Source organism: Aquarana catesbeiana, linkage group LG04 (genome assembly GCF_042186555.1).
Source record: "Aquarana catesbeiana isolate 2022-GZ linkage group LG04, ASM4218655v1, whole genome shotgun sequence".
In the NCBI taxonomy this organism is placed as follows: Eukaryota; Metazoa; Chordata; class Amphibia; order Anura; family Ranidae; genus Aquarana; species Aquarana catesbeiana.
Window position 1 is genome coordinate 67,383,027 of NC_133327.1, and position 21,949 is coordinate 67,404,975.

The 21,949-nt window shown below is 41.8% G+C and overlaps 1 protein-coding gene across 1 annotated transcript in view; it reads left to right on the top strand.

Annotated features, from left to right (window-relative positions):
* LOC141141173 (serine/threonine-protein kinase SBK1-like) overlaps positions 1-21,949 on the top strand; it is a 28,938-nt gene extending 6,989 nt beyond the window's left edge. The window contains exons 4-6 of the mRNA XM_073628875.1: positions 15,505-15,692; positions 16,994-17,014; positions 21,878-21,949. Of these exons, the coding sequence (XP_073484976.1) occupies positions 15,505-15,692; positions 16,994-17,014; positions 21,878-21,949 (281 nt within the window). The remainder of the gene's footprint in view (positions 1-15,504; positions 15,693-16,993; positions 17,015-21,877) is intronic.

The window sequence follows — 21,949 nt, forward strand, 5'->3', positions numbered from 1 at the left end:
CGCTTGTGAACAGCAATCTTTAAGTCTGACCACAGCTTTTCTATTGGATTGAGGTTTGGGCTTTGACTAGGCCATTCCAACACATTTACATGTTTCCCCTTAAACCACTCAAGTGTTGCTTTAGCAGTGTGTTTGAGGTCATTGTCCTGCTGGAAGGTGAACCTCCGTCCTAGCCTCAAATCACACACAGAGTGGTACAGATTTTGCTCAAGAATATCCCTGTATTTAGCACCATCCATCTTTCCCTTAACTCTGACCAATTTCCTAGTCCCGACTGCTGAAAAACATCCTCACAGCATGATGCTGCCACCACCATGTTTCACTGTGGGGATGCTGTTCTTTGGGTGATGTGATGTGTTGGGTTTGTGTCACACATAGCGTTTTCTTTGATGGCCAAAAAGTTAAATTTTAGTCTCATCAGACCAGAGCACCTTCCTCCATACATTTTGGGAGTCTCCCACATGCCTTTTCGCAAACTCAAAACATGCAATTTTATTTTTTGCTGAAAGTAATGGCTTTCTTCTGGCCACTCTTCCATAAAGCCCAACTCTATGGAGCTTACGGCTTATTGTCGTCCTATGTACATATACCCCGAGTCTCTGCTGTGGAACTCTGCAGCTCCACCAGGGTTACCTTAGGTCTCTGTGCTGCCTCTCTGATTAATGCCTTCCTTGCCTGGTCCATGAGTTTTGGTGTGCGGCCGTCTCTTGGCTGGTTTGCTGTTGTGCCATGTTCTTTCCATTTGGTTATGATAGATTTGATGGTGCTCTTAGGGATCATCAAAGATTTGGATATTTTTTTAGAACCTAACCCTGACTTGTACTTCTCAACAACATTGTCCCTTACTTGTTTGGCGAGTTCCTTGGTCTTCATTGCAGTGTTTGGTTAATGGTGCCTCTTGCTTAGGTGTTGCAGCCTCTGGGGCCTTTCAAAAAGGTGTGTATATGTAATGACAGATCATGTGACACTTAGATTGCACACAGGTGGACATCATTTCACTAATTATGTGTCTTCTTAAGGTAATTGGTTGCACCAGAGCTTTTTATGGGCTTCATAACAAGGGGGGTGAATACATACGCACATACCAATTATCAGTTTTTTATTTCTGAAAAATAGTTTTACGTATATATTTTTCTAATTTTACTTCACCAACTTAAACTATTGTGTTCTGATCCATCACATATGTAGCACTAACTCACGGTGGAGCTGCTGGTTTAAGCGGGTCTGTTACCTTCGCTTTGCTTCCCTCTGTTTCACCAGCACCGGGTCTAGGGGTTCCATTGAGTTTACTGCTGGACGACACATGCACCAACACTGGAGTACGTTTTCAATGCTTTATTAAACAGTCAAACTTTAGGAAGTAGCAGGAAAGAGATCTTAGCAACAAATGTCCCCGTAGAATCCAGATAATTATGTGGAATGCATTCCCCTCATGGGATACACTCTTTGCTCGTCTGGATAGGCCTCTCTCACCGGTCTAGCAGCCAGTACGCAGCACGAATCTAAAGTCTCTGCCACAGACTTGTTTGGGGGGGGTAAATCTGCACGATCCTCTGCCACAGGATGTATCAGATCTTCTGCAGTGAACAGTCAGTCACAATACCTTTTAAGCCGAACCGGCGACACTATGCTGTATAATTACTTCTTTTGGATACGTCCTGCAACCGAGTCACCAGGCCCCTCTATAGACCCGCACGCTGCGCGATCTCTCCAAGACGGGTCCTCCCCTGGGATCTCCTCGGCTGTCCAGCTTCGTCACACAGGACTGACAGCTCAGGACCATTCCTCGGCCGCAGTGGTAGGCCCCAGACAAGCCTCTGGACCCACCCCTGCGCCGCAGGATCGTGGGCCTCCCGATCGGAGGACCACGAGGTAGCTCCTTAATGCATACCTGTCGGCCAGGAGGGCCAGCAGGTAGGCTGAAAAAACTAACTTAGAACATGGCGTCTGTCCCATAAATACCCCCTTCCCAGAATGCAACTCGGAGGACCACCTCCACCGAGCTTGTCTCCAAGACAGAGGAGCATCTATACACTTCGACACATTGCCCTTCCAACACTGACTGGTAGGTGTCGCTGTTACCATTAGTCAGCATGGAAGCACACACGTCAGCCAAGCTGAAACAGAGGCGAACTTTTAACCTTCATAACACACAATTTACTAAATTTACCTAATCTGCGGTAGATTGTAAATCTACCAGCGCTACACATATAATTCAGATTAGAAAAACATTGAACTAAAGGCTGTAATGTAACAAAATGGGTAAAAAGCCAAGGTGGGTGAATACTTTTGCAAGACACTGTAGCTGTAAAGGAAGCCACCTAGCTCACTGCTAGCAAGGGCCCAGAGAAGATGTCTACATTGTGAAAAAAAACCCATCCAATCTATGGAAAATTCATGGGTTCATGTACCGGACATCATCCAGAGCCTTGGATGCTCATATCTCATTATAATCAACTTTTTACTTTAATAGGTAGACTTGTTGCCCTAAAAATGTTGAAAAAGGATCAGAAAACTTTCTGCATGACATGCGTATGCCACTCTATCTTACTGACCATGAAGGCTTTCTCTCTGCTCATTCCAGCTTTCTGGAAAGCTCACACTACTATTTGTTCAGCCAGGAATTGGCACCTACTGGATCTCTTCACTCAATCATCCAGCCATGGGTAAGTAAAGCAAAGCTGATGACACTCCAGCACTTTTTCTAATATCATCCTATGGATCCTGAAAATACATAGAAACTGTTTTTATGGAATTAATACAGTCTATAAATTACAAAAAAAAACTTACACCAAGTTATTGCTGGCCAAGTTAGAAAGGAAAATAATGTATTCTACTACTAGTCACAGTCTTGGATAATTTTGCATAAAGTAAGGGATGATTAAAACACTGTTGGATACAGTCTTACAGATTTTCCTTACTTCTCATCTTGAAGCTGGAACAGGAAATGGGAGAAAATCTATACAGAGTTATGGGACAGTTGTCCACATTGGAAGATTACCCCTCGCCTACTGTTCTGATGACAACTAAAAATTATTGATTACCTATTACTTTGTTTTGAAGACAAAAGCCATCAGGACAAACAGGTTAAACCCCCTTACCCCCTCTCCCTTTATAGAGGGGACACAAAACCATGATATAATTATTATTAGGCATAAGGGTATTCATTAAAGGGGACTTCCAGACTCCGATAAGCCCCCCACCCCCAGGCCCCGACAACCACAGCCCAGGGTGGTTGGGAATAGGCCTTTGTCCCCATGGGGACAAAGCACCAACCCCTTCCCCATGTTGAGGACATGTGGCCTGGTATGGTTCAAGGAGGGGCACTTGCTCGTCGTCGTCTCCCATCCTGACCTGCCAGGCTGCATGCTGGGATAAGAGTCTGGTATGTATTATGGGGGAGACCACACGCCGTTTTATTTTTAAATTTTGAATAGCCGGGTGCTGGAATTATAACCGTGAGTTATTTTAAATTAAATTTTTTTCTTTAGAAATGTCAGTTTTGCTGTAGCATGTTCTGTATATGCTACAAATGCACCACTTTACAGTCACATTAACCGCTTCAGCCCCGGAAGATTTTACCCCCTTCCTGACAAGAGCGCTTTTTGCGATTCGGCACTGCAACTGACAATTGCGCGGTCGTGCAACATTGCACTCAAACAAAATTGGTGTCCTTTTTTTCCCACAAATAGAGCTTTCTTTTGGTGGTATTTCATCACCTCTGCGGTTTCTATTTTTTGCGCTATAAACAAAATAAGAACAACAATTTTGAAAAAAACGCAATATTTTTAACGTTTTGCTATAATAAATATCCCCCAAAAATATATAAAAAAACTATTTTTTTCCTCAGTTTAGGCCAATATGTATTCTTCTACATATTTGGTATACTTGGTAAAAAAATCTCAATAAGCGTATATTGATTGGTTTGTACAAAAGTTATAGCGTCTACAAAATAGGGGATAGTTTTATGGCATTTTTATTATTTTTTTTTTACTAGTAATGGCGGCAATCTGCGATTTTTATCGGGACTGCGACATTATGGCGGACACATCGGACAATTTTGACACATTTTTGGAACCATTGGCATTTTTACAGCGATCAGTGCTATAAAAATGCATTGATTACTGTAAAAATGTCTCTGGCAGGGAAGGGGTTAACACTAGGGGGCGATCAAGGGATTGTGTTCCCTGGGAGGTGATTCTAGCTGAAGGGGGAGGGGACTGTGTAGGGGAGATGACAGATCGCTGTTCATACTCTGTATGAACAGACGATCTGTCTCTTCTCCCCTCAGAGAACCGGAAACTGTGTGTTTACACACACAGATCCCGGTTCTCAATGTGTCAGCCGCTATCGCGGGAGCCCAGCGGTGATCGTGACCGCCGGGCACTCGCATCGGCTCTGGGGGTGAGCAGCGGGGGCGCGCGCCCCCCTAGTGGCCACAGGGTGAAGCAACGTTACATAAGTACAACTGCGGTGGCTGGTCGGCAAGTGGTTAAGGGGTACCTCCAGGCACGATATTTAAAGGAATTTTTCATTTTCATTTTTGCACTTTAAGCATCATTAAAATTACTTCTTCTGAAAAAAATATTTTTTTTATAAATTTTCTTTTATTGATAAATGTCCCCTGGGCAGTACCCAGACTCCCATACCCCTTCGATGGCCAATCACTTACATATAATGTTGTTTTGTTCTTTATTTTTTAACCGGCACTTTTAAAAAAAATGTTATTATTCAGATGTCAGCGGGGAAACCCATTGACAGCTGATGACTCATCAGTTGTTAAGGACGCTGCTGCCGGCTTTCCGGCCCCGTTCCTTAACAACCAGCTTACACTGCACCCTGAATGGCCAAAGCATTGAACACAGAATGCACTGTGCAGCACTCAGTGCATTGCAGGGTGTTCGTCGGGGAAAACACCTGGCATACATCCTGCAAATTCAGGTGTTCAGCGAACGGCCAAATGTTCAGCACAAACTCATGCTTGGGCCAAACCATTAGCCCATCCCTACAGGACAGTAGGGAGTACAGCCCAGGCTGGCAGGTGTGCATGAAAACACACCAACACCATGGACGCTAGGTGCTTTTGGGTCGTGAGGCAAATTATCCATTGGGGGACAATGGACATCTTCTTACAAATACAAATCCACTAAGAGACCTGGGGCTAATAACACTAGCTACTGTTTAGACAAAGTCAGAGGGAATAAGTGCATCTTAAATAGAAGAGGGAAACGGTCTGGCTAGGCCAGGGGTGTAGTTAATTGAATCAATAGCAGGTGGTTAACCAGTCTTAAGCACAAGTCTTGTAGGATAACAGGCAATTCCAGAACCTTGCATGTTAAAGGCATGGGACCAAATATACTAGCATGGCTACTGGCTTTGGGAGTAGGGGAGACAAATATGTAGCAACCCAGATAGCAAGGATAACTTGCCACAAATATGTGGCAGTGTTAAATTGTAAGTCTGTTAACTTGCTGCACATTCTTATTGGCAAGTTATACACTTGCAGAGCACTTGAAGCACAAGTTCTAGCTGACACTTTTTCAATTTGTAGCAAATTTGTGTGGCAAGTCTCAAGCAAGAGCAACGTTTCAGTGGTGATTCTACACAAAGAGCTCTGAAAGTCTACAGCATGAAAATTCAGCTACAGTGACCCCTGTGGTGGGATGACTATTGCACAACATAACTGAACCAGAACTTGCAGGAGACTTGCAGAATGTTTGCAAAGAACGTGGATCTGCAGTTATGCAATGTGGACTTGCTGCAATCGTGCAACAAACTTGTGAAGCCTGGCAAGTCTATAGCTTAACAAGTAATTTTCAAACTTGCAGCACAATGGCTTGCTATAGGGCAGAGATATGCAATTAGCGGACCTCCAGCTGTTGCAGAACTACAAATCCCATGAGGCATAGCAAGACTCTGACAGCCACAAGCATGACACCCAGAGGCAGAGGCATGATAGGACTTGTAGTTTTGCAACAGCTGGAGGTCCGCTAATTGCATATCCCTGCTATAGGGGAAGGAGGGTATGGGCCCAGCTTACATAGAAAGTGAGATGGTCTGGCTATGTAGCTAATTGAATCAACAGCAGGTGGTTAACTTGTCTTGAACACAAGTCTTGGTACAGTAACAGTAGAACCTTACAAAGCCATGGAACGATATGTACCAGCATGCCTGCTGATCTTTGGGTTCAGAGGAGACAGATCTGCAGCATTCATATCCCCATGCTTTATTTCTTTCTTTTTCTTTTAAGAAATCACTTTGAAAATACCCCCCAAGCTTTTCAAGCCATGACCATCTTGAATAAGGGCAGATAATTCATGTAGCATTTAGTTCCTGGAATTCATCTGCCCTTAGCTCAGGTATGCAGGTAGGAGGGTGTGCTTAGCTGAGAAAACCTCTCCTTCAGAAAAAAGGGAAAAAATGACTCTTGGGACGTGTGACATCATTTTGGCCTAGACCAGAAATAAAAAAGAAACTGAAGAAATGTAAAAAAAAAGTAAATTATATACCTTCCTATTTACCAAAGCTAGAAGCATAAGGATTAAAAAGAGTTAATGCTGATTGAGAGAGTTCCACTTTAAATAAAGAGATGGTCTAGCTGGGCTTGGCATATAACTAATTGACTCAACAGCAGGTGAGAAATCAGTCTTGGACTCAAGGCCTGTGGGATAACAGGTAACAGTAGAGCCTTGCAAGATAAAGCCGTGGTGCTCCACATACCAGTATTCCTGCTGGTCTTTGGGATTAGAAGAGACAGTACTCCCTTAGGGCTACTCCCTGGATGGTGGTGGCCCCCTGGGTACTCTCTACTGCCAACAGAGGTGTATGACGCTCATTATGGAATGCTGGGCTGACAGGGCAGTCAGCAGGAGATGCCCAAGGTAGAGACATCAAACAAGGCACTGGGAAGGTTTTAACATAACTCATTCTTAGAGGAGCGACCTCGGGATGCTATAACAAGAACTTGACAGATGAATTGGATTATCCACATGTGGAATGAGGTAATCCCCAGTATCACAGCTACAAGGGAGGAACATGCTAGTTGGTTCAGTGATGGCTCCATAGGGAAGTGTTGACTCAACAGGAAGAGCCCAAGTTTTGTAGGATAACGGGTAACAAAAGAACTCTGCATATAAAAGCCATATAACTACATGTACCAGCATGTTTGCTGGTCTTTGGGAATAGAGGAGACTAAGGATGAGCTCAGGCATGTTCACAAGCCGTACGGGCCGAGCCCACCAGGAAGTCGGCACTGCACAGCGCTAATCACAAGCAGTGAGACATTTCCCGATCTCTGCAGCCGCACATCGGGACAGTGTCTCACTGCCTGTGATTAGCGATGTGCAGTGCCGATTTCCTGGCGGGCTCGGCATGTGCGGCTTGTGAACATGCCTGAGCTCATCCTTAGAGGAGACGGATCTGGAGCAGTAGGCAAGCTCTGACCTGATCATCCATTAAAGAGCCGCTTACTCCAGTGCATTGCCACTCTAGCCTTTAGCACATCATTTTTGTATATTGGCAATATCTCTGCCCATCTACCATATATCTAAGCCTGCAGCAGGAATATAGGCAGACATGGGGTGGGAACTGATAAATTGCTCTCACAAACAAAGATAGAGGTCAGTTTAGCTGGATTTTAATACTACAAAGCATTATTGCGTAGGTTTAGGAACCAACATTTTCTAAGCTAGGCCACCATTTGGGTGGTGACATACCCATTTCCTTAACTTCCTGTGTTGACTATGATACAGGTAATTAAGGAAAATCTCCATAGTGGGACACGGATGGCAAAAAACTGACATAAGGGATATAACCCAACACTACACTATCCAAAATGTAAAAAAATGTTTTTTGCCTTTTTAGTTCTACTTTAAACAAATAAAACTCATACAGCAGAACTGTAGAGATTCAAACTGAGCAATGGCTCACTCACTGTATATGATGGCATGTACAGTGTGTGTGTGTATATAAAATATGCATAACATTGACCAATGCTTTTAAATGTTTCAATTTTGAGATTCTGATGTATGAATAAAACTTACAGGACTCCTTCAGATTTGTGTGTTGCAACAACGCATGTTAGAGGCACGTTACAATAATGCATGTCCATGCCTCCCCTTCTCTTTTTTTTTTTTTTTTCTTATGCATCTGCTTTCATTCATTGTGACTGGTGCCCTAACGCTCTAAATTAGCACCCAATGCTAATTTTTTTTAAAGGATAAGTTCACCCTTATAAACAAAAAATAATGCACTTTTTTCTGGTTAAATGGCTATATATAAAATGTATATTTTATCATGGAAAGCATTGCACCAGTGATCAGCAGGTCACTGATGTCATGCAGACTGTCAGTGTAAGCTGTCTGCCCATACCTGTGCAGGCAGTTTTACAATGACAGAATCAATGAACTACCACAGCACTCAACAGCGCCATGGTAGTTCATGGAGAAATATAAGCCAACAGCCGGAAAAGCTTCTGTAATTGTAGTTTTCCCATTCACAGAATTCTATGAATGATGCAGCTGGGAGCCCCACACGGTGTGCTTTTTTTTTTTTTTTTTTTTTTCTTTTGCATTACCTTTTTGTTGCTTATCATTTTATTTTGGCATAATAAAACCTATGCAACTGTAAGGGCCAGTTCGCACCACAAAAATGCACTCCAGATCCGTTTCGGGTGCGTCTTTGCATGGGCGTTCCGGTGCCTTTTTGATGCATTGCAGATGCTTTGCTTTGTGTGGTGTGGGTGTTTTTTTTGTTTTCTGGAACTGACTGCACTGGTGTAAACTTTGCCATTGAAAGCCATGTGACCTACTTTCCAACCGTTTTTAATGCAGAAAAAAAACTGCACTGGACTGCATGTGGTGTGAACTGCCCCAAAAACTAAAGTGAGCAGTACACAGGCTAATCCCACCACTGATACTGCATAGATTTCTGTAGTACAACTTATTGGGAGTGATGCTATGGTGGTAAAATGGATTTTATTAGTTCCCAGAAAGAAAAGAAGATATTTAAATCGAAAGTGGTGGTTTCCAACCAATAACTGACTTCCTCTACAGTACCAGTTTGCATAAAGCTTTAGGCTGGGTTCATATATGTGTGGTGCGAATTCCAGCTCCGTTTTCTCTGCAAAGAGAAAAAAACAGCGGTTCCTCTCTCCGTTGTAGCTGCGGATCAGTGAGCAGGGAGAGGGGGAGGAGAAGGAGAGAATTTGTGTTCAGATCGGAATGCATCTGCGAATCAGATGTGTTCCCATAGAAGATAATGTGCTTGTAATTTGCACCGCAATGCCAAGAAAAACGCACACGTTTTTTGGGCAATGTGCAGTGCGAATGCAACGCACATATGTGAACCAGATGCATTCAAATGAATGCATTTTAAAATGTCCTGCGAATTGGATGCGGTGTGTGAACAGGGCCTTAGACTATTTTTTTTTTTCCCTCTCTATTGCATTTAAAAGTGTATCCTGATACTTGATCCACATAAAATATGTGATGGCTAAGATGTGTTTTTTTTTTTTTTTTTTTTTTTTTTAGCAACCTTTTTTGATTTGTTATACAGTAAAATCCAGTTGCAGCTGGTGCTGTATTATTGGGGGGGGGGGGGGGGGGGGTGGCGGCAAAATCATCATCCATCATCATCCATCATCATCATCATCATCATCCCACAATTCAGTTTAGGGCTGATAATTTTCTTGCAGGATAATTTTATTATTCACTCTGACTTGTGGGAGTGCTGGCTCAGCTGAGAATTTCATTTTAGAGTTTTTTTTAAAGTGTGTGTGCGTATACAAATACTACTTCCTTTTTTTTTTTTTTTTTTTTTTTTTTATCGTTTAGTAAAGGAAAACTTTTGAATTTTTGTTATAGGTTACATTGTGGATACTCTTTATGAATATGGCAAAATAAAGAATTTGTGACTATACAGTAGACATGGGCCGAACACCCCCCTGCTTGGTTTGCAGCAGAACTCCCAAACCGGGAAAATGTTTTAACCCAAACAGCGAACCCCATTGAAGTCTATTAGAGCCAAACGGGAAAAATCAAAAGTGCCAATTTTCGAAGGCTTCCATGCAAGTAATGGGCCTTACAAGGGGTATGGGGGCCTGAATACTGCCCTGGAGGACATGTATCAATGCAAAAATGTTTTTGAATTATTTTTTTTCAGGAGCAGTGATGTTAATTATGCTTAACCAGTTCAACTCAGGAAGGTTTTACCCCCCCCCCATGACCAGGCCATTTTGCGATTGTTATCATTAATATTCTCTGAAAAGTGGCCAAGAAATCATAAATTCTGCCAGGGTGTGTAAACTTATGAGCACAACTGTGTTATATTTATTGTGTGCCAATGGGACTGTAAAACCGTGAGATATTGCTAATGTCCATATAAAACTATATCTGCCCCTGTCACTATATATCAGCCATTTGGTATTCTGAGTGAACAGTTCAAAGATGCAAAAACAGGCTAATTTTCAACCAATTATGCCTTCTTAATAAAATGATAAAATTGCCTTTACATTTACAGTGTAATGGCTAAATCCAGGCTTTTGTGTACCTAGACTTAGCCATTTTCACGCAAACTCCTCATTTTTTTGATTGACAATAGTCACAGAAAAAATGAACTCACGGCATGGGAACATCATCCGTGATTAAGCCCAACTTCTATCAAAATGTGTTTAGTTTTTAGTAGAGCAGGGAAGGGTTAGAACTCATGACAGAAGAGATGGGAAGTAAGGGCAAATCTGCCCAATGATAGTCAGACAGAAGTAAAAACCTGGCACTCTATTCAAAACTTAAAGCAACATTTTGGCTGGGGGTAAGTTAAAAGTGAAATCACAAAGACTTTCTGATTAACCACTTCAGACCGGAAGTTTTTGCCCACTTCCTGACCAGGCCATTTTTTTGTAATACGGCGCTGTTGCTTTAACTGACAATTGCACGATGCTGTACTCAAATAATATTATAATAATATTTGTTTTACCACAAATAGAGCTTTCTTTTGGTGGTATTTGATCACCTCCGTTTTTTATTTTTTGCGCTATAAACAAACAGCAATTTTCAATAAACAATATTCCTTCTGCTATAAAACATTCCAAATAAAACATTTTTAAATAAAAAAATTAAATAAAATTTCTTCATCAGTTTAGGCCAATATGTATACTGCTACATATTTTTGGTAGTAAAATCCCAATAAACGTTTATTGATTGTAGACGCAATAACTTTTGTGCAAACCAAACTATGGGTTAGATTTATGGCCTTTTTTTTTTTTTTTTTTTTTTTTAGCAGGAATGCGACATACGGTCAGATTTGTCTGCCACAAAGTGATAATTTTTTGGGGACCAGTGACACCACTGGTCCGTGTCTCCTGTGAACGGCGTGTCGTGGCGTCGGCCGCCGGACCCGCTCATTGCCGCAGTATATGTAGGGTGGGCAGTCTGGAAGCGGTTAAGGGATAGGAAATCTAGAAGTGGGCCCATGATGAAATGTGTGACTTGACTGGGTGCATGTAGCTGATATATTGTTTTATTATATAAATGTAGAATGAAAATCCATTTTTCCAAAATGGCTATGCCCACTTATCTTTGTTTATATCACATGTCTGTGCCTGGCCCAGCTATTCTGATCATTGGTGTGTCCACCATCTCCTTTTTTGACACTTGTTTTTAGAGATAGTCAGGTGCTCACAGCTTCCATGACAATACATAGTTTGTTTTTACACCTAAAGAACACCTTCCTGTTCTCTTCCAGGCAGACACTACTTAACACATCTGTAGTCATTGCAGATCACTGCATTATAATCTATTTAGTAAAATAAAAAAAAATGGAAATGTGTTACTAGTGTATTAAAGTACTAATTTTTCATTTGACACAAATTCTGCTCTCAGGCAATACAAAGCTAATTTGGGTATTCTTTGACAGGTATTCCAAATGGAAATATCTCTAATCTCGTCACTAGGCGGACTCATTTGGTGTTCGTGAGTTGTATGTGTGTGTGTCTGAACTTCCAGAGGCTTTTGGTTCTCCGTTCATGATATATTTTTTTTTTTTTTTTTTTTTAGATTGCGTCTTGCTCAACTGTCACAGGTAGGATTGGTATGTCATTTCTTCATTTCACGTATCGTTGTTTAGGTACCCCGTATCATCGAGGCCCAGGAATGGAACTTACGAGTCCATTTGTTAAAGTCTCCGTGCGTAGTCTTGTATAGCCTCGTGCAAACCACAAATTCATGGCTCAGTTTGTCGAGCACAAACCCTGAGCCAATTAATTCGTACGTTCTTGCTCTTCGTTGTCACACGCTACAAAGTCGGCCCGTTTTCAACTGTGGTCTTTGTCGGTTCCTGTGCATGATACCCTCCCATTCCCTGTTTCGGGGCATTTCTCAATTCATTTATCTCCACACACACCTATTACTTATTATGGTTATGCCCCCTTTTTTGGTATACAGACCAGGGCACACTTTAGGTCCATTTTATGTTGTAAATCTTGTGGTGTGTTTATGTGGTTCACATCCATCCATGAAGGGCTTTGTGTGTGTGCGTGTGTTTTTCTATTTTCATTGACATTGGAAAATGTGTTATTTCAAAGGTAACAAAAGATATCCACCTTGCACCCTACAATGGGATCTACATTAACAACTGTGTACGCTGAGAAATTCTCAAGATCAATACATCAGAGTTCGGGCCACGGTACAAGCAATTATAGCTTTCACGTATTTTAATCTGTTGAATATACCATCTTATTGGTAAGTTTTGAAATTCCTCCTCCCCCACCCATTTAGTACAAGAAGAAAAAAATTTGTTTTACTTAAGACATACCATTGGGGGGGGGGGTGCCATGCAGTTCTTTGCAGGCAATGGCTGGTGTTGGAGCTTCAATCATCACGGCACCATGGTTGATTTGGTGCTAAGATGATTGAAGTGCATTATTTCTATTATTACATTGTAATATAAAATGAAATGGTTCAATTTGCCATAATGCAGAATCAGTGGGAGCCCTGAGTGTCAGGTCACCTAGCCACCAACTGAAGCTTCCCACTGTTGCCTGCCACCAAAAAATACCAGATGCAGCTTGTCACTTTTAAAAGGCAAATTGGTGACAGCAGATCTGGCAGTCTCTCTCCCCAGCTTTTCATCACATGGCTCCCAGAGTAAGTGCGGGCAGTGAGAGATGATGTAATCTCTCTGCTGCTCATGGCTGCACAGTGAGGGCAGAACTGTGGCTATGCAGGGCAGGCGGTGAGAGATGTCATCTCTCTGGTCGCTCATCCTACCGCTTCTCTCATCTGCCAGCCAACCCGCCTGGCTCTCTCATGCCGCTCGGCCCGCCACAGAGATTCCACGACCCGGTGGTTGGACTCCTGTCTTAAAGAAACAGCCAGCACTCTCTTTGGCAGCCTAAAGCCAGTACACCCTACTAGTTTGAATGAAAAAAAAAAACTACAGCTCAGGGCAGAGCTGCTGTACTAACAATTCAATATTGGTACAGAGATCTCCCCTGCTGAGCTATTGTGTTCTGACAGCCCCTCCCAAACCCCTGTCAGAACACTCCAGGATCAGGAGTTGGTTGTTGGACTTTTTTTTGGTCATGACCTTTGACTGAATCCAGATGAAGGGCTGGCTTTTGTCTGACCTGGCTGCTGTACACACGGGCCGAATATTGGCTGGTTTCTATTGAACCAACCGATGCCACCCAACATTCAGCCCATGTGTACTAGCCATAAGTAGAAAGCTTAGCATGCTTTGTCATGACCATTATGGACACCTCCTATACTAAACCTGTGTTCATTTTGTCGACCTAAAACAATTTCGTTGACACGAATAAAACTAAAATGGCATTTTAGTCAAGACTATGACTAAAACCAAATTGAAATTTGACATCAAAATTAACACTGCACTACCACATAAGAATATGTAGGGGGGTATCTACTAAGCTGCTAAAAAGGAAAAAAAAACATGAAAGGCTTTTCTTTTAAAATGTAGTTGTTTCAATAGATTTTATAGGGTGCGTTTTTATATTTTCAAGTTGTACTTCTGCTTGTCAAAAAGAAATACCGTATTTATCGGTGTATAACACGCACCCCAAGTTTAGGAGGGAATTTTAAGGAAAAATAAACTTTTAGGAGGGAAGTTGAAGGGGAAAAAAACTTACATTTAAATGCCCATCATTGCAGCCTTGCCCCAGTGCAGCCTTGTCAGTGTCCATTGCAGCCTTGCCCCAGTGCAGCCTTGCAGCTCGCAGTTTGAAAATGGTGCCGCTCCCCTGCGATCCTGTGATCCCCCTGCGATCCTGAGCTTCCAAATTGCCGACCGCGATTTGAAAATGGCACCGCCAGCGCCGAAATACAGAGCCGGTCCTCGGCTCTTCTCAGCGGCTCTCGTTCACTTTCGGCTCCACTCGTAGTCCCGCCCGGGATGGGCATGACTGTGAGCGGAGCTATCCGAACCTAGCCGAGTATACTCGGCTAGGTTCGGGCGGCGCTCGAGTGAAGCAGAAAGTGGCCGAGAAGAGCCAAGGACCGGCTCTGTGTATTTTGGCGCCGGCGGCGCCATTTTCAAATTGTGGTCGGCGATGTTGAAGCTCAGGATCGCAGGGGATCGGCGTATAACACGCACCCGCGATTTTCCCCTGATTTTAAGGGGAAAAAAGTACGTGTTATACGCAGATAAATACGGTATTTATGAAAATTGCTTTTATTTAAAAAGACATTTTATATATCGCAACGGCTAAATTTTGTATCTGTAGTGCATGTTCAACCCTTAATACTATAAATATGTTGAATTTTTACTCCAGGTGTATATTATTTTGGCGATTCTAAAGAAATGTTTACATGCATTACAATTGAACTAAACCCATTAAATTTTAGAGTACTAAAACAATTGCAGATGGTATTTTAGTCAAGACTAAAACGAAATTTGTCAAAATTAACACTGTACTAAACATGTCTTTAATGAAGATTTGATAGAAAACCAAAGATTCTAAAATGTCAGCTTAAACTTTTAAACTTAAAAAATATAAATAAATTTCACCCAAAAAAAGCTGAAGTTTTTTTAATAGGAAACTTTCTCTCAATGATATGGGGCTGGTTTGAAAATGAAGAATACAATAGATTCCTATAGAAAACGAAGACTGTTCTAAATCACATCGAAACAGTTTGCAAAAAAACCCGCTTTCTGGTGTGTGTGTGTGTGTGTGTGTGTGTGGTTTTTTTTTTTTTTTTTTTTTAATCAAAAGGAATGAAAAATAACTTATTTCATCTTTAGGCAATCCGTTTCTCTCCATGTTTCTAGCACAGTATAATACAAAGGAAGAGCCAAGTGTTTGTTTATTATGAACAATGAAATCCTTGTGTGATGTAAAGTCAGCCGTAGATGGTTTTTCTTTCCTGCAAAGCATGGTTGATTAACTTGGGTACAATTGGCCTGCCCATACATAGTTCGAATCTGGGGTCAGTCCCTGCTGAACCAATACGGTTTAGAATTTGACGGCTGATATCTCTCATTTGTGTTTAGGTAAAACAATGTCCATGAAATTGGTGAGAAAGGACAGGCACAAGGTAAAAGCATTTCTAAAGGATCTCTTCATGCCCATTTCTCTGTATAACAACCGAGGCATCACCTTCTACCCAATCTTTGACACCCTGGACTATTTCATCATGACCCAGAAAATAGCTATGGCCAGAAGCCTACATGAGCCTCAGGTGAGCTGTTTATGCATTTGGTTAAGTGAGTCTTTTATTAAAACTGGAGACAAGAAGATGAAAACCAACATTTAAAATGGTTGCTGACATCAGTTGATCAAGTTAGAGATAGATATAAATTTATATATCTATTTTCCCCAGGAAAATAGCTACTGCCAACAACTCCACTATTGTTCTCAATGTGTCTAAATGAAAGAAGAAGGGGGAGGGGGGAGAAACCTTTTAGGCCCCTTTCCCACCTGAGATTTTTTTTCTGCTTGTAGCGTGTAGCTCTTAAACGCTCAACAAACCAGAACCCATTAATTTCAATGGCCTCTTTTCACATATGAGCTTCTTTTGGCAGATTGCAATAATTTTTTTTTTTTTGCCCCATAGACTTCAATAGAAATGCCTAACTTTGTGTTTAAGGCCCGGTTCACACTGGTGCGATGCGAGAACCCTACGAATCCACTGCAGGTTCCTGCATCGCACCGACTCGCATGTCAGTTCACACTGCCATATGCGAACTGCTGGGGAGTGTCAATACATTGTTAACAACACCCCCAGTTTAGCTCGCGTATCGCACTGCGAACTGACAGTTCGGACATGAATCGGATCGCATGTGTGTGAACACGCATGCGATCTGATTCTGGTCCGAACAGAAAAAAGGGTCCTGTGCGTGTTTGGACCGAATTTGGTGCGATATCAGCCATATTGTCTGTATGGCTGAAATCACACCGCACAGACATCGCATGTAATGTGAACAGCAGTGCGCTGCGAATTACATGCAATGTCTGGCATCGCACAAGTGTGAACCGGGCCTTACACTCAAATAGAAGATCTCCACCCCTAATTTCCTCTCCCTCTCCTCACCCTAATGCTTCCTATTGGCTAAACAAAAATGCCTGAAGCTGTAAGACTCTTGTAATACACTTCTAAAATGCTTTAAAAAGCTGCAAAACCACTTTTAAAAAAAATAACCAAAATATGCCAGTAAATCACTACGCTCAGGTGTGAATGGAGTCTAAATGACTGCATTACTTTTAGACGATAAGTGCTTATTTTATTGAGTGTATGTTTTTTTTGTTTTTTTTAAAGAAAAAAAAAAAAAGTTATACTTGCCTGCTCTGTGCAGTGGTTTTGCAAAGCAGCCCAGATCCTGAATCCCAGATTCAACCCATGCACATTTCAGTTTTGGGTGAACTGACCTTTTTCATTAAAGCTACAAGTCTGCATAAAAAAAATTCCTTTAGAACTATTAACTTCAATTCACCTAAACTATGTATATAGGTTGTGATTTTTTAAATGTCTTATATTTTCAGGTGGGAATTCTTGAAGAAATGGTAAAATGCTGAGTAATACAGTTGACCTGGGCTCTGGATTTCATGCATAGCAAAGGATTGGCACCTGACAATGTCTTGCTCGTGGACAAGATGTCACAAAATCAAATTGTGTGACTTTGGCCTAACTAGGACTATTGGCAAGATTGTCATCTCAATTTCACACCATCCTGATTTTATCCCCAGAGCTGTATGACCTCAAGAACAAGAGGTATTTGGTCATCACTTGAAGTGTAGATTCTTGGGCTTTTTCAGTGTGGTTTTTTTTTTTTTTTTTTTTGTTTTTTTGTTTTTTTCTTTGTTCTAAAAGAGCTGTGGAGGGGGGTATGATGTAGCAGGTCTACAACTACTGGCAGAAGGAGTGCCAATATCCTTTCCCCACCACCTTAATGGAATGTGTGCACAAATGAAGCCCTGAACAGGTTCGTGTTTCTTTTACAGGACCATGTCTCTCGACCCTCCATTCTCTCTCATAAGTTATAGAGCTAATGAAACTGAGAATGAAGGGTTGAGAAACCGTAATGAATAGTCATTATATTTAAAGAATTCTTTGAGAAAGAAGATGACGAGGATGGATCCACAGAGGAAGATGATTGAAGAGTTTCAATTTGTGATCATACCGGATCAGGAATCCTCAGTGGAAGAGGATAAAAAAACATTGAAGAGACTGAATTTATCATGCGAGACCAGGAGCTCAGGAATAGCTTATACTGAAAATGAACCATGCAACCCATTCCAAATGTCAGAAAATGCAACTTTAGTTGAAATTACTTATGTCTCTCCAGAGAATTATTAAGTCTCTGGTAACCAAGTGCCAAGGGGATGAGTCTGGGACCCCAAGAGCTCTTCAGATAGTTTTCACAAGTACAGTTTCAGATTCTGATTTGTATTTTGCCATGGAAGTTACTACATATTTGTAAACATTTTCAGGATTAAATTGCTGTTGCAATTATAGATGAACGCTTTCTGTGGATTGATTATCTGAATGCATTTTTGTGCACAGCCAATTGCAACATGCTTTCTTAATCCTATTGTACTTTAAAAGGAAGAAGGCATGAATGCATCAAGTAAGCTTGACCGATAATCAGACATTTACTTCAAACAGTATATTTGATAAAAACCTGACTGTAGTCTTAACCCTCCATCCAAACTAACTGTGGCTTCCTGTCCCAGTGCCATCCTCGTATTTTCTTGTCCTTGGGACAGGAAGTAAAAAGAAATCGGCCCATCAAGGATGGCAACCAAAACTGGACAGATGTTCTGACTTTTCTACTTTGTGCAGAGGGCAGATGAAGCTCTTTTACAAAAACTGCAAAATTGGTGCTGGGATAGCACTGCTGAATGAGTGCATTGGTTTTATTTGATTTTTATTTTAATAAAGGGAACTATGCAATGTCTTCTGTTATCTCTCTTGATTTTTATGATCTTGGAATCTAAAGAGTTCTCAGAGTTGGGGAAGGATCCGCATAGGGATTGGAGGTGGCACCGTGTTAAACCATTGAAGATTGCACTAGATGTTTGTATATTAGCACCACAGTGACTTTATGGAAATTGGTGTTTATGCACAGCTTTCTGACAGCACTTTGCACCTAGGGATTTTATACAAAATAACTTTTTTGGGATTTTGCACTGTGTGTGTGTTTGTATTCTAAGTTTCTTTTTTTTGTTTTTTTTGTTTTTTGTTTTTTGTTTTTTTGAAAGGAGTTTTTGATTCACATGTCAAGAATACAGGCGGACACTGGTAAAGGTCTGATTTATTGATGGTAGCTTCTAGCATATCTACCACCTTGATCACATTCTGAAAATAGTGATTGAAAGGCAACAGAATCCTTTTTTGCTTTTCTTCCCCCTTTTTTGTTTTTCTTTTTAAATGACTACACTATATTACCAAAAGTATTGGGACACCTGCCTATATACATGCACTTTAACCACTTGCCACCCAGGCCAATTCTGCCATTTCTCTCCTACATGTAAAAAAATCATCTTTATATTATTTATTTATTTTATTGCTAGAAAATTGCATAGAAGCCCCAAAAATTATATATGGTTTGGTTTTGTTTTTTGTTTTGTTTTTTTGTTGTGTGTGGGTTTTTTTTTTTTTTTTTTTTTTTTTTTTTGGGGGGGGGGGGGGGGAGGTCCTGTGCTTTAAAAAAAACAAAACCATAAGGTTAGCCAAATTTTTTTTTTTTTTTTTTGCATAATGTGAAAGATGAAGTTACACTGAGTAAATAGATACTTAACATGTCACGCTTCAAAATTGCACATGCTCGTGGAAGGGCGCCGAACTTCGGTACTTAAAGTGAAGTTCCACCCAAAATGGAACGTCCACTTTTTGGAATCCTCTTCCACCCCCCCCCCTCTGGTGTCACATTTGACACCTTTTCAGGGGGGAGGAGGGAGCAGATACCTGTCTAATACAGGTATTTTCTCCCACTTCCTGGCATAGATCACTGCGGCGTTCATGGTGACCTACGCCACTTCCGGCGCCTACTCTGTCCTCCCCCCGCTGTTTTCTGGGAGACAGAAGACAGCAGGGACCAGCGAGGGCGCAACTCGCCCATGCGCAGTAGGGAACCAGGAAGTGAAGCCGTGTGGCTTCACTTCTTGATTCCCTTACCGATGATGGCGGTGGCAGCAGCCGAGAGCTGACGGACAGATCGGCTTTGGCTGCTGACATGGCAGGCTCCCTGGACAGGTAAGTATCCATATATTAAAAGTCAGCAGCTGCAGTATTTGTGGCTGCTGGTTTTTAAAAAAAAATTTCCGATGGACCTCCGCTTTAAAACCTCCCATAGGCGACGCTTTAAAAAATTTTTTACTGGTTACATTTTTTTGAGTTAGAGGAGGTCTAGAATTATTGCTCTCGCTCTAACGTTCATGGCGATACCTCACGTGTGGTTTTAACACCGTTTTCATATGTGGGTGGGACTTGCATATGCATTCGCTTCTGCGACCCCCCACATCTCACCTCTAGGTTGGAAATCCTGAAAGCCAAAAAAAATCTTGGCTTTCCAGCCGAGGCGGCACCGTTTGTTTGAATGCAGAGGCTGAGCGTGATATCATCATAACATCGCGCCCGGCCTCCAAACAATCAGAGACTCCGGCGACCATCTGGTCCACCAGAAAGCTCTATGGTAAACATCCGGGGCCAGCGGATCCTGTCTCCAACTCACCGTTGAAAGCGATGAGTCGGTAGAAGCACCGGAGGGTGGCGGGAGGGGGGAATGTCCCCTCTTGCCGCCATTAACAATGATCAAGCGGTGGAACAGTTGCTATGATCATTCTTGTAGTGTAGGGAATCGCCAGCTGAAAAAGCTGATATCTGAATGATGCCTGTAGCTGCACAAAGTCAAGGACGTCATATGAAGGCCAGCTGGCGGGAAGTGGTTAATGGCATCCCAGTCCTTAGTCCATAGGGTTCAGTATTGAGTCCACCCTTTGCGCAAACAAGGTCCATAAAGACCTGAATAAGCAAGGTTGGGATGGAGGAACTTGCTTGGCCTGCATGGAGTCCTGACCTTAACCTGATAGAACACCTTTGGGATGAATTGGAGAGGAGACTGTGAGCCAAGCTTTCTCGTCCAACATCCGTGCCTGACCTCACAATTGCGCTTCTGGAAGAATGGTCAATCATTCCCATAGACACACTCCTAAACCTTGTGGACAGCCTTCCCAGAAGAGTTAAAGCTGTTATAGCTACAAAGGGTGGGCCAATATTGAACCCTATGGACTAAGACTGGGATGCCATTAAAGTTCATGTACGTGTAAAGGCAGGTGCCCCCAATACTTTTGGTAATCTAGTGTATCATAACCCCTTTTCTCTTTCTCTACAAAGGCAAAACAGTGGGGGGGGACTACAATGTTTAAGCTGAGGGGGTTGTTCTTTCAAAAAATGCGACTGATTAGTCCCTTCGCATTTTGAAAAGTTATTTTAGGAGCCAGATCTACTCTGTAGGGTATGCTTGGCGTTGTCTAGGTATGGGTTAGAAAAGGGTCCTTCTGTCTAAGCTCAGTGTTTTATAGCAGATATACACTCTACATGGCTTCAGCATGGTAGCACTTCAAGATGCGGATACCATTTCTACTAAGCAGTGTTATAAACCTGAATAATCTGGTCTTAAATAAAACCGCTAAAGCTAGCCATACATGGATCAAAATTTAGCAGAGACCAGCTGAGATTTGATCCATCTATGGGCAGGCTGATAGATTGACTTGGGTACAGTGTTTCAAATTTCAAATAATGTAGGCGCTCTAGTGTTCATAGGCCGGAGTAAGGTCTGGTGTAGTTCAGTTTGGGACCAGAATTTTGTAAAAAGCAGGGTGGATCCATTTTAATCATCGTTACTGCTCTATGTATGTGTATGCCAACCTTCTGGTTTAACATAGTCAAAACCTATCCCAGGCTACAGCATAGTATGCCAATCATAGCTGCACAGATGTATTTGATGGCAACCAATCAGAATTTACTCTGCTAAAATCAAACAGTACAAGATGACTTCCAATTAGTAGCTATGGGATTCTTCACTTGGTGTATGAGACACTCCATTGGCCATCTAAAAAAGTTGAACTTTAAAGGGGGGTCCTTGTAAAGGAGTAAGCTGTTGTTGTCAATGTGCAATCGGCCCCCTCGATGGATTACTTGTTTTTACTGCAAATGTCCCTTGAATTCCCTTAATTTTTTTTCTAGCGCATCCTAGTAAGTAGTAACTGAAGGGGTTTATTAACTGACACAAACTCTAACTGCAAATGTTTCACCTAATCAAGATAGCTCTGGGTATATCCTATGGGAAAGCCCCATTCTATAAATGCCCTGTACTTAAGCAGCAATGATTATAAAACCATATTACTCATTCTGTCTCTTTACAGTACTACTACCTTCACAAATCTTCATCTGCCCCTTTCACTATATACCAGACATATGGAATTCTGAATGTTTGA